Genomic DNA, 13298 nt, shown 5'->3' on the forward strand with positions numbered 1-13298 from the left:
TGGGGTTGGGCCGGGGGATGGTAGTCCCAAGCGCGCGATTTCTAGAGGGCGGGAGCCAGGCGCCCCCACGCAGGGAACCCCGTCCCGCCCTGACTAGCCGCCGCGCGTCCCAGACCAGCGTGGGGGAGCGGGATTTGCCTGCCAACCAAGCTTCTCCTGGCAAGGGCAGGCTGGGGTTAAGGGCAGTCCCGCTTGGCTCTGGTGGCCAGCCTGAGTTGACGCGCGGAACCCTTCGCGCCCTGGGCACGTCGTTGGTGGCAAGGGCAGCGCCTGGCGCGGTGGGTTGTGTCGGCCGCGCGCACTCCAGCGCAAAGAAAGGACGCAAAAGGTTCCCCCCCCCCATTTTTTGGCTTGAGTACCCCATGTCCCATGCCCTCCTCCTCCTTGGTGCCTTTAGCTTCTATAGGGTAGGTGAGATGCAGGCAGAAGTTCCACAGGATAATCCCTGGCCTCTTTGGGTAGGGTAGAATTCCACTGGCCATGGAATTTCAGTTATTCTTGGTTGTGATGTTAGATGAATCCTATGTCTTCTTGTTTGGGAGTAAAGCCTGCTGCGCTCCCTGCAGTTTACTCCTAGGTAAAAATGTCTAGGATTATGCTGCTCTATGATAGTTTCTTTCCTTTTAAAAAACAACAACACGCTTTTCTGTACACTTAGAGGGAAAAACGTTTTTGGGTACTGCACATGGAAGGTTGGAAGCCATAGCAGCTTCTGTGGGGTAGGTGAGGTGCAGGCAGAAGTTCCACAGGATAATCCTTGGCCTCCTTGGGTAGGGTTGGGAATGTCCCCTTGTCCGATACTATGGTGGGCTCCTCACAGTCGGTACAGAACTCTGGATGCACCTGTGGTCAGATTTGGTACAGCACAGCTCCTCTTTATGTTGTGTTCTTGGTTTTCCTCGAAATGTTTCTTTCTAGAGCCCAACTGCTAACCCAGAGCAGCTGCAGAGGAGCAGGAACTTTTGTCACTAGGGGGCGCAAGACTCTAGAAATCTTAAGGGCTGCCTTTCACCAGCATCTTAGTTCTCCTTAGTCCTTGAAGTGCAGCAGCCTGCCTGGCCCCCGAGAGAGACTTTCTGCAGTGCAGCTATCCTGTTGAGTCCATATCCTGCGCAAGCTTACTTGGAATTGAGTCCTGCAGTGCTCAGTGGGATGCACTGCCTTGTCAAATGTGCCCAGGAAGAAAGCTGGCATGTGCTCCTGGGTGGCCTGGCTCTCAATATCTGGCCGCAGCTGGGCTCTCCATGGCTGAACTGGGAATAGAGCACTCTCCTGCCTGGACTTTTCTGTTGAGCTGACTAAGATGGTTTGAGTTTTCATCTGGCATAATAATAATAATAATAATAATAATAATAATAATAATTTATTATTTATACCCCGCCCATCTGGCTGGGTTTCCCCAGCCACTCTGGGCAGCTTCCAACTGAATATTAAAAACAATACAGCACTAGACATTAAAAACTTCCCTAAAGAAGGCTGCCTTCAGTTGTCTTTTAAAAGTAAAATAGTTGTTTATTGCCTCGACATCTGCTGGGAGGGCGTTCCACAGGACAGGCGCCACTACTGAGAAGGCCCTCTGCCTAGTTCCCTGTAACCTTACTTCTCGCAATGAGGGAACCACCAGAAGGCCCTCGGTGCTGGACCTCAGTGTCTGGGCTGAACGATGGGGGTGGAGACACTCCTTCAGGTATACAGGACCGAGGCTGTTTAGGGCTTGGAAACGTACTGGGAGCCAATGCAGATCTCTCAGAACTGGTGTTATGTGGTCCCGGCGGCCACTCCCAGTCACCAGTCTAGCTGCGGCATTCTGGATTAATTGCAGTTTCCGGGTCACCTTCAAAGGTAGCCCCACGTAGAGCTCATTACAGTAGTCCTAGCGGGAGATAACCAGAGCACACACTACTCTGGTGAGACAGTACGCAGGCAGGTAGGGTCTTTGCCTGCGTACCAGGTGGAGCTGGTAGACGGCTGCCCTGGACACACAATTAACCAGTGCCTCCATGGACAACTGTGAGTCCAAAATGACTCCCAGGCTGCGCACCTGGTCCTTCAGGGGGCACAGTTACTGCATTCAGGACCACGGAATCCCCCACACCCGCCCGCCCCCTGTGCCCCCCAAACAGTACTTCTGTCTTGTCAGGATTCAACCTCAATCTGTTAGCCACCATCCATCCTCCAACCCCCTCCAGGCACTCACACAGGACCTTCACCACCTTCACTGGTTCTGATTTAAAGGAGAGGTAGAGCTGGGTGTCATCTGCATACTGATGAACACCCAGCCCAAACCCCCTGATGATCTCTCCCAGCAGCTTCATATAGATATTAAAAAGCATGGGGGAGAGGATGGAACCCTGAGGCACCCCACAGGTGAGAGCCAGGGGTCTGAAGACTCATCCCCCAACACCACTTTCTGGACACAGCCCAGGAGAAAGGAGAGGAACCACCGTATAACAGTGCCCCCAGCCCCTCTAGACGGTCCAGACGGATGTTATGGTCGATGGTGTCAAAGGCCGCTGAGAGATCCATTATAGTTCTTCCTCCCTTGCAGGGTTGGAGTGACCAAGTTCTGAGGCAACACGTGCAACTTGTCTTCACCAGCAGTGTATAGGAATGTCAGAGGAGCCTTCTGCACCAGGCCAAAGGGGGACCATCTAGTTGAGCATCCTGTTCCCACTGTGACCACCAAGATGTCAGCCAAAGACACAGGGCTGCTCTGTGGGTGGGCAGAGCTAATGTACAGGGAAGAAGCCTCCCTGCCCGTCAGCACTGCTTGCATGGGCAGGACAGGAGTGCTTCTGAATCCCAGGTGCTGCAAACTACAGGAGGGGAGAGTTGCTCTTGCGCTCCTGTCCTGTTTGTGGCTTTCCCTTAAGGAGCATCCGGGTGGCCACTGTGAACAGGATGATGGAGTAGAGGGGCCAGTGGCCAGATCCAGTAGACTCTTCTTATCTGCTCTGAATCTTCCTGCATTGGTTCCTGCATGAGTTCTGGTGTTATGAGAGGGGGAGAAAAACATTTTTCCTACCCACTTTCTGCAAGTCTTGCAGGATTTTAGAACTTCTGGTTCCATTGCCTCTAACTTGCTTTTTCTCTAAACTTGTTTCAAAGTTCTGAAAGCTGCATATTTTCCTCCTAGGGGAGTTGTTCCATTGATACGGCTGATCTTACGAAAACGTCCTGCTTGCATTCCCTTATGTACCTGGTAGCAAAGCAATCATTTTGCTCTGTTGGGTTAAAGGTGCCATTTGAAAATAATTCCCCTCATTTCTCCTAGATTTTTCACATTCAATGTGCGATAATGCCATTTTTTTCACATACACCCTGTGTTGGACCTTTGCCAACATAGTGCCCCCCCCCCCGAGATGTTTTGGGCTATAGCAGGTTGGTGAAGCCTTCTCTAGAACCTGGGTTTGGCTGAGTCTATCAGTGGTCAGTGGTATGAATAGCCAAATAGAACTTCCTGTTGAAGGAGCAGTCTACCTCTGAATACCAACTGCTGGGGAGCCACTTAAGAACATCCAGGGGGATCAGGTTAGTCCTTGATGGAAGCAGGGTGCTGGACTAGATACACCTTGGCTCTGACAGAGAAGGGATGCTCTTTTGAGCAGAGGCCTCACTGTGTAGCAGCTTTCACCAAGTTTGTGTCCTTTAGATGTTTCAGATTGCAACTCCCACAAGGCCCATCATGTTGACTGGACCTGCTGGGAGTTGTTCAAAACATATGAAGAGTGACATATTCACCCTGGTTCTCCTATAAGCCCTTTCTGTTACTCGTTTTGTTAAAAGCAGATTTTGAATCAGATGGGGGCTTCATAGAATTAGAAGGGACCTGAAGGGTCATCTAGTCCAACCCCCTGCAATGCAGGAATCCCAACTAAAGCAGCCATGACAGATGGCCACCCAACCTCTACTGAAAAACCTTCAAGCAAGGAGAGCCCACATACCTCCCAAAGCAGGCTGTCCCACTGTCTAAAGACAGACTAGACATACCGCTGCTTCAACCATTCCTCCTAAGACTTGGTTTCTAGACCCTTGATCATCTTGGTTGCCCTCCTTGGCACAGGTTCCAGTTTGTCAACATCCTTCTTAAATTGTGGTGGCCAGAATTGCACAGTATTCCAGGTGTGGTCTGACCAAGGCAGAATAGCAAGGAACTATTCCTTCCCTTGATCTGGACACTATACTTCTGTTGAGGCAGCCTGGAACAGTGTTAGCTTTGTTGCTGCTGCTGCTGCATCACACTGTTGACTCATGTTAAGCATGTGGTCCACCCTTGATTGGTGGAAAGAGAGGAAACAGTGCCAAAAATACAGCCACAGACTAAAGACTTGGCTATACAGATGCATATACAATGTTTTAAGTGCACTATACAAATGTGACACTAGATGGCGACGGTGAGCTTATGTCAAATTCAATATATTTTTCAAAACACTTTAAAAAAGTATTTTCTTTTTTCACTTTTTATTTTCAATGTTTCAAAAACAAAACAAAACATTTTTTACACACATACACACGGCTACATTAAGCCACAGTCCATATCAGTACCTTTATGGGGTTCCCTGAACCCCCGGACTTCCCTCCACCCCTCCCTTGGATTCCAAAATTTATCTTCCTTTTTAAACTGCATCTAATTGCATTTATCCAAATTATGGTACTTCATTTTTATCCTTTGTTATTTTAAATTACAAATGCTCTGTCAATCCTGCCAAGATTTTAAAATGTTTACAGTGTTCTTTAATATATTCTTTAGAGGTATGTCATTCTTTAGTAACAGATAGGTAGCCGTGTTGGTCTGCCATAGTCAAAACAAAACAAATTCCTTCCAGTAGCACCTTAAAGACCAACTAAGTCAGTTCTTGGTATGAGCTTTCGTGTGCATGCACACTTCAGATACTGTGTATCTGAAGAAGTGTGCATGCACACGAAAGCTCATACCAAGAACTGACTTAGTTGGTCTTTAAGGTGCTACTGGAAGGAATTTGTTTTGTTTATTCTTTAGTAAATTGGTTAAACTCTTGGTGCCTGATTTTCCCGGTCAGCCTTGCCATCTCCACATAGTCCATCATCTTCATTATCCATTCTCCTTTCAATGGGGCTCTTTCTTCTTTCCATCCCTGGGCAAGTAGTATTCTTGCCGTTGTCATCGCATACATAAACAGTACTTTCTTATCCTTCAGTAATTCTTCTCCTACCAAACCCAATAAAAAGGCCTCTGGTATTTTTTAAATATGTGTTTTATTAGCGGGGTTTTTATGTGTATTTAGATTCTACCTTAGAGCTGTCCAATATTCCCCTTTTACTTTGCCAAAGCGCCCAAAGCCTCTGAGCACCCTGGATTCTACCTTTCCCTTTAGAGGACAGGCTCTATGCTAACAAAACGTTTTCTGGCGTTCTTCTCACAGGACTGTATTTGCAGGGATGTATCCTAAGACGCCTGATGCAGTGCCATGTGTATCTAGATTTCTCCGTAGAGGTGTCCAATATTCCTCTTTTACTTTGCCAAAGCGCCCAAAGCCTCTGAGCACCCTAGGTTCTGCCTCTCAGTTTAGAGGACAGGCTCTGTGCTAGCAAAACGTTTCCTGGCGCTCTTCTCACAGGACTGTATTTGCAGGGATGTATCCCAAGATGCCTGATGAAGTGCTTCTGGAAGATGGAGGGGAACTCCCAAGCCATGGCATCATGAAGAGCATCATGAAGCTGCTCTTCCCATCGGCCAGTGTGGAGTTGACATTCCTGGCCACCCCGAATGCAGTGGCCCTCCCAGGTAGGTGGCATTGTGGGTCTTCTTCCAGGCAGGTGGATCTTCTGCTGAGAAGTCCTAAGGCAGGCCGGCCTTCCAGCTGGGGTTGGGCACATGAGGCTGGGTATCTTCAGAGGGTCAGGAAGTACACACACGCCCATCCTTCCTTCTGAGTTTCTGAAATGTGGCAAAACTGTAAATATTTTTTAATGTCTTTTTTTATTAACGATTTCTTGGTTTAAAAAAGTATGTGCAATGTTTCTTTTTTCAAGTTACATTTTCTACAGGTCAGTTTCATTTGTTTTTTTTAAATGTATTTTTAGTAAAGATTTTCTTGATTTACAAAGGTATGTGCAATGTCTCTGTCTTGTATTCCCCCCCCCCCCACGTAACACATTTTTTCCCCATTTGTTGAGACATTAGGAAGAATAGGGGGAAAGAGGTGGAGGAGGGGAAAGATGAGTGGGGGTGGGGTGGGGGTGATTCTATTTTACTTAATATATGTGGGGTTTTGTGTCAGCGTTGCTTGTGCAGGTTCTTTGCTGTTCACTTGTCTTCCTTTGGTGGTGAGAGAGGTTGGGGTTGGCCTAGGGTGTGGCTGTTGATTTGTGGTTGGCTGTGGCGGTCTTTGTTTTTGTGGGGTGGGTGGGTGTTTTGGAACAGGTTAGCCATATTGATTTGTATTCTTTTGGTGGATTTTTGTCATTGTCTTCTTGGGCTATATATGTGATAAAGGGGAGCCATACCTGGGTGAAAGTGTCTTCTTCTATTTGTTCCCGTGTCAGTTTCAGTTTATTGGTTAATTTTTCTAGTAGGGCTAGAAAAATATAGGACTATTGCTGAGGCTTGGAAGTATATTTGTTTGAGGATTTGCAGGAAATTGGGACCAAATTTCATGTTAGTACTGCTAATAGGTATTTCCACTCTAAGCAGTCCAAAGCATTGAGGATGTTTATGGACATAATTGTCAGTGGGCATTTAGTTGCAATCATGCACTGTGTGCAATCATGTTCAGTAGTTTCCTGATGGAGTCTGTTATATAGTGACCAGGGACAAATCCAGTCTGGTCTGGGGCTATTAATTTGTGTAGGAAAATCTTTAGGCGGTTAGCCAAGTTTGGTGCAAATATCTTGAAGTCTTGGTTTATTAATGAGAGTAGGTGGTCTGATTCTACTTTGAGGCTGTCTTTCAGTGTTTTTCGGATGGACAATATTTTGGAGTAGGTCCAGGTTTTGGGAATGTGCCCCCCTTTTATGATATCATTGAATAGGCGGGTCATCAGGGGTTCTTTGAATTTCCTATAGAATTCTGCTGAAAAGCCATCTGGGCCTGGAGCTTTGTGTGGGTTGAGGTTTTTGAGGACCATATCTATTTCCTCTTGGGTGATAGGACTGTCCATGAATTCCTGTTCCTCATCCGTTAAGGTAGGCATGGTCAGTCCTGGTGTTTATATATGAAGTGATGCATTTTCTTTTGATGGGCTTTCCCAATTTATGCCATACAGACATAATTACATGTAATTGCTTTTAAGCTAGCTATCTTGCTTATCTGCAGTATAGGGTGATTCCCTGCCAACCCGTCTGGGTTGCCCTGTGTCTCTCACCTTGTATTGTCTATCAAACCAATGGAATTGTGCTGAGTTAGAGTGTGGTGGGTGGGGGAGTATGGGGTTAGAATTAGATTTTTGTTAAAGAATGGGGGGGGGGGTAGATTGCAGAAAATATCCTATATGTAGCCATATAGGTTTTTATTTGTGGTATCTTGGGCCATCTGGGGTTTAGCTGTTTGGTCCTAGGTCTCAGCTGCCATGGAGAGCCTTGCTTTCACAGGACTGTATTTGCAGGTATGTATCCCAAGACACCTGATGCGCTACTTCTGGAAGATGGAGGGGCAATACCCAGACATGGCCTGGTCGATCATGGAGCTGCTCTTCCCATCGGCCAGTATGGAGTTGAAGTTCCTTGCCACCCAGAATGCAGTGGTCCTACAAGGTACGTAGCATTGTGGCATTGTGGGTATTCTTCCAGGCCAGTGGAGCTTCTGCTGAGAAGTCCTAAGGCCTTCCAGATGGGGTTAGGCACAGGAGGCTGGGTATCTTCAGAGGGTCAGGAAGTACAGACATGCCCATCCTTCTTCCTGAGTTTCTTAAATTTGGTGAAACTGTTAATATGTGAGCTTAGCAAAATGAGTAATTCCTTTTTAACTAGGCCTTTGTCTTTTAACCAACTGTGGACTTCTAAGGTGGGCGGGATGTGGGATTCCTTTCCATTCCCCCCAAACATTTAATATATACTGATTTGAAACAATAATACTCAATCTAGGTCAAAATCAATAGAATATCATAAAGGTAAAAGCAGTGGCCCAGGGGCCACTCTACACATTATTACCTGAAAGTCAATTTGATTTATTTATCTGGTTATCACAGCAAACACTGCTGTTTTAGTGCAGGAACTCACATTGTGCACCCTCTGAATTAAGGGGGGTTTGACCAGTTTAAGGTTCAATAATGTGAACAGTTCTAGTGTGTGTCCATGTCTTACTAAACACATAACAATGTGGTGTACACATTAATTGAAACAATGACTTTAGTACAGTAGTTTATTGTACAAAACTCACACAAACGTACATTAGTAATGGATATTACCTCCGCTATTTTTAAGCAGCATTTGAACACGGTTTGGCATGGAGTCTCCTATTTTTGAACAGTTACTGTTGATTTTTGGATCCCTGTACCATACTTGAATCAGTGCCTGAATGAGTTTCTCCATAGTCGTACAGTCTACAGCACTGAGGCGACTTTTGAATATAGCCCACAAATTCTCAATGGGATTTACATCTGGGGAATTCCCTGGCCAATCAAGTACCTGTATTTGCTGCTCTGCTATGAATTTCTTCCCCACTTTTGATGTGTGACAGGGGGCTAGGTCCTGCTCCAGTATCCCAGTACCGTGATTATACTTCTATTTGGTATTTTGATGATGCTTATATTAGTGTGTATTTTATACTGTTATATTAAAGTTAAACATTTGTATGGAAAAATGGGGAAAAGAAATTTTACTCAGAGAGGGAAGGAGGAACAGATTAGCTATGCATGGAACAGGTAACAGTGTTAGACCAAGGGTGGAGTTTATGGGCAATCAATCCGGAAGACATTTGTATTTCAAGGAGTTAGTGGTCTGACATGGTTACCCTTCTTGCCTTCTCTTTCTTCTCCCTCTCTATATCCTGAGCCGTGTATCAGGAGATTTTTAATGCTTTATGTTATTAGATATGCTCTAAGACCCCCAGAGTCCCTGGGGAAAGCCAACCAAATGAGTGGGGTATAAAGATGATGATGATGATGGTGATTTATACATATACATGATGTGCATACAGAAACTGTGTAAAAACTTGCCCAAAAGAGAATGGAGTTTAGTCCTAATCCCACAAAAGCTTGTCTTTGCTAATTACCCTAAACCGCCTAGATTTTATGCAGGGTCGGACCGTATAGACCACTTTTTGTCCATTATAAGTGGCATTTTACCGGGGGTAGTAAAAGCATCCGACATAGCCGCTATAGAGTATCTACATCAAGATGATTGCTCGGTACGAGCATTGATTACCTTTTTAGATCATAATCTGGCCAGCCTTATTTTTAGAGCTAAAAACCTATTCAAAAAAGAAAGAATAGTCCTATTAAGAATATTTGAAAATAGAGCACCTTTAACCTCTCTGATGGTTAACTTGCAATGTTTATAGGACTGTCCATGAATTCCTGTTCCTTATCCATTAAGGTAGGCATAGTCAGTTTTGGTGTTTATATTTGAAGTGATGCATTGTCTTCTGATGGGGTTTCCCAACCCCCTCACATTTAATGTAATTGCCTTTAAGCTAGCCATCTTGCTTATCTACAGTATAGGGTGATTCCCTGCCAACCCATCCGGGTTGCCCTGTGTCTCTCACCTTGTATTGTCTATCAAACCAATGGAGTTGCGCTGTCCTAGAGTGTGGTGGGTGGGTAAAGATGGTGAACTCCTTGGTGCGATGAGGACTGGTCCGGTAGGCAAGGCATTCTTCAGCGCTTCAAATGACTTCTGCCACTCCACACACTCCGGTTCTTTCTTACGAGTCAAGTCGGTCAGTGTTGCAGCTAGTGGTGCTGCCCAGGGACTCTCTGAGGGGGTTATGATCCCTGCCTTCAGCATCTCCTGCACCACGTTGCGGATTTTATCCATGTATGTCCCAGTTATCCTCTAAGGGGTCACTGCAATGGGTTTAGCATCCCCAGTGTCTATGCAATAGACCACTCCCTTTGCTATTCCTTGAACATTACTAAAGACGGCTTTGTATTTTTGTAGGTTACTTCCTACCTCCTCCCGCTGTAATTGGGTTAATGACGGGGCTAGATTCACTTCTTTCTGATTACAACGTTGCTCCCCTCTCCCTTCCCAGCACAGTATGTCATCTGTTTCTTCTGAGTCCTCTCTTATAGCATATAGAGCCCAGCTTTCTGTTCTATGGTAGGGTTTTAGCGTGTTCACGTGACTCATTTTGGACCCACTCTTGTACGGTCCCTCCCAGGCTAACTGCAATTTATTTCCCTTTATTGGCCTTAGCAGCAACACTTCATCTTCTGGCCCAAAGGTTCTCTCTCTGGCCCTTTTATCATACCAGACTTTTTGCTTTGACTGGGCGGCTTTTGAATTTTCTTCTGCTATTTCTAAGCAACGGCATAAAGTGTTTTGCAGTTTATACAGATATTCCATTACTGAATCTGGATCACTATCTGGGTGATCCTCCCAATTCATTCAGAGTAGATCTAAAGGTCCTTTGACCTTGTGCCCTAGTAAAAGTTCAAAGGGACTATACCCAGTACTCTCTTGTGGAATGGGCGGTTCCAACATGGCGACGGCTTAGCAAGCAGGCTTCGGAGCTCCGCAGATAACAGGACTGTAATTAGCGTTGATTGCCACCCAGGGAAGTAATCCACATTGGACCAGTGCTTTGTGATGAACTTTCTGCTATGTAAATACACCCATAATTTGAAGCAAAAATTACCATATTTTTGCTCCATAGGGCGCACCGGACCATAGGGTGCACCTAGTTTTTTGGGGGGAAATCAAGAAAAAAAATCTTATTTCCCCCCCAGCCCCAAAGACAGCGCTGTCTTGGCTTCCTCTTTAGCTGCGTGTAACCTCTCCAGCCGGGAGAGGCTGCGCGGGGCTAAAGAAGCCATAGCCCCGAGCAGCCCCTCCCTGCCAGAGGGGTTGCGCGCGGCTATGGCACAAGCCAAGGCAGCCAGTGGGATCCACCCCGCTCACTGTTTTGGCTTCCTCTTTAGCCCCGCGCAATCTCTCCCTGCCAAAGGGGTTACGCGCGGCAAACTCTCCCTGCCAGAGGGGTTACGCACGGCTATGTCACAAGGCAAGGCAGCCAGCAGGATGGATCCCGCTTGCTGTTTTGGGTTTCTCTTTAGCCCCGTGCAACCTCTCCCTGCTGGGAGAGGCTGCGCGGGGCTAAAAAAGCCATAGCCATGTACAGCCTCTCCCTGCCAGAGGGACTGTGTGCGGCTATCCCTGAAGCCTGGAGAGCGAGAGGGGTCGGTGCGCACCGACGCCTCTCGCTCTCCAGGCTTCAGCGAAAGCAACGCAGAGCCTTTGGAGTGCGGAGGGAGCGCTCCCTCTGTGCTTCGGAGGCTTAGCATTGCTATCACTGAAGCCAAGGAAGCATTCGCTCCATAGGACACACACGCATTTCCCCTCAATTTTTGGAGGGCGAAAAGTGTGTCCTGTAGAGCGAAAAATACGATATATGTCACTTTTACCGATCTAAAGTCAGCTTTCGATACGGTCCCATTGCATTGTGGCAAAAATTGGAAAAGACAAATATAGACCTCCGTCTATTATTTCTCATCAAAACATATACAGACACATCAATACATGTAAAGGTGGATCTGGCTGGCCATGTCACCACTAGAATTAAGACCATTACTGGAGTCAAACAGGGATGCATTTTGGCACCTTTCCTGTTTATTTTTTATATTAATGACATGGTTAAAGAACTGGAGGGCCTACAGTTTGCCGCTGTCACAATTCTTGACCAAAAACTCTCATTATTAATATATGCTGATGACCTAGTACTTGTATCTAGAACCCAGGTGGGCCTGAGATGGCTGCTTGCAAAATTAAGTTCATATTGCACGAGGAATGCTTTATCTATAAACTACGATAAGACGCAGGTCATTTTATTTGGGAAGCGTTCTAAAAAGCATGTTTGGCACCTGGATTCACACATCATAAACCAAGTAAATACGTTTAAATATCTGGGATTGACTTATTCAGAAACGGCATCTTGGAATACACAGCTATCCAATATTAAATTGCAAGCCTTTAAATCAGCAAAAGCTATTCTGAAATTCGCTGCCTGTAAAGGTGGAAATCTGGTCAACCCAGCTCTGTGTATAAAGCAAAAACAATGGCCCAGATTTTATATGGTGCAGAGGTTTGGGGTACCTCAAAGGTCTCTGGTTTGGAACCCCCACAGAATTATTTTTAAAGAGTTTACCCAAAGAGTTTTTAAGAGTTTTTTAAGAGTTTACCCAAAGACGTGCAATCTGCCATGGTCAGGTTGGAAACTCGCATGTTGAGCATAGAAAGCCAAATATATAAAAGAATTCTCTGTTACTGGTTTAGAGTTCAACAGATGGACAACACTAGGCTACCAAAAAAATGCCTGATTGAGCTCTCAAATGGATTACCCCTTAAAAACTGGGTACATCACGCTGCCCAACTGATGGGCAAATATGACCTCTCAGTGACTGAGATTAAAGAACTTCCCTTATATTCCCAGAAAAATATCTTTAAACGAACCATAAGGACAGTGGCAACTAAAAACGATCTAAACTCTATGTACATAGAGTAAAAACTCTACATGCGCCCCATTGTATTTTAAACTTAGAGAGGCCAATGAACATACATCTTATTTTAATGAATTGACTTTTGTACAGCTTTGGAAAGCTTTTACAGAGTTACGATTAAATACAATAAACTCTGCTTATAGAGATGGGAGACACAGAGGCATACCAAAAAACGAACGTGTTTGCATTAGGGGATGTTCTGAAGTAGAGGACCTTTTGATTTATACTTGCACTTTCACTTATATAATGATGCAAGAAAAAGATTTTTAGTACCTATAATGACAAGGTCCCCTGGCCAGAACCCCTCTGACATGATTTTATAATTTTCTCGCAGACACAGATAAGTATGTGACCTGGCGTGTAGCACTTTTTGCAACTGCTGCTAGGAAAATTAGAGCAAATTATACAGCCAAGGTAGCCATCAACTGTAAAGGAGATGAATTTATTTGATCCTATCTATCTACCTCAGGCTATGCTCTATCTTTGTCACCAAACTCTGAGTATAAATTGCACACTGTATTAATTGACATTGTTTTTGACATTAGTGGCCATGTGATGATTTTAGCTTATGAATTTTATTGTCTAATGTCTTGATTTGTATATTGGGGTACTTTTATAGCTCTGTCTAGAGTACGTAATGTTTTGATAATATAAATGTTTTAA

At 45.3% G+C, this 13298-nt stretch overlaps 1 protein-coding gene across 8 annotated transcripts in view; it reads left to right on the forward strand.

Annotated features, from left to right (window-relative positions):
- Positions 1 to 5459: 5459 nt before the first annotated feature.
- LOC309334002 (putative G-protein coupled receptor 34) overlaps positions 5460 to 13298 on the forward strand; it is a 200513-nt gene continuing 192674 nt past the window's right edge. For 2 of the 8 annotated variants that reach the window (XM_081848146.1, XM_081848161.1), the window contains exons 1-2: positions 6595 to 7173; positions 7584 to 7731. Coding sequence is in view for 3 of the 8 variants with exons in the window: in XM_081848152.1 (XP_081704278.1) it covers positions 5855 to 5935; positions 7584 to 7731 (229 nt within the window). In the remaining 5 variants the exon portion in view is untranslated. Of the gene's footprint in view, positions 5936 to 6580; positions 7174 to 7583; positions 7732 to 13298 lie in introns of those variants that run through there. The other 6 variants (XM_081848153.1, XM_081848152.1, XM_081848156.1 and 3 more) reach the window with 6 other exon arrangements.

Source organism: Podarcis erhardii (genome assembly GCF_964252035.2).
Source record: "Podarcis erhardii genome assembly, chromosome: Z".
NCBI classification, from domain to species: domain Eukaryota; kingdom Metazoa; phylum Chordata; class Lepidosauria; order Squamata; family Lacertidae; genus Podarcis; species Podarcis erhardii.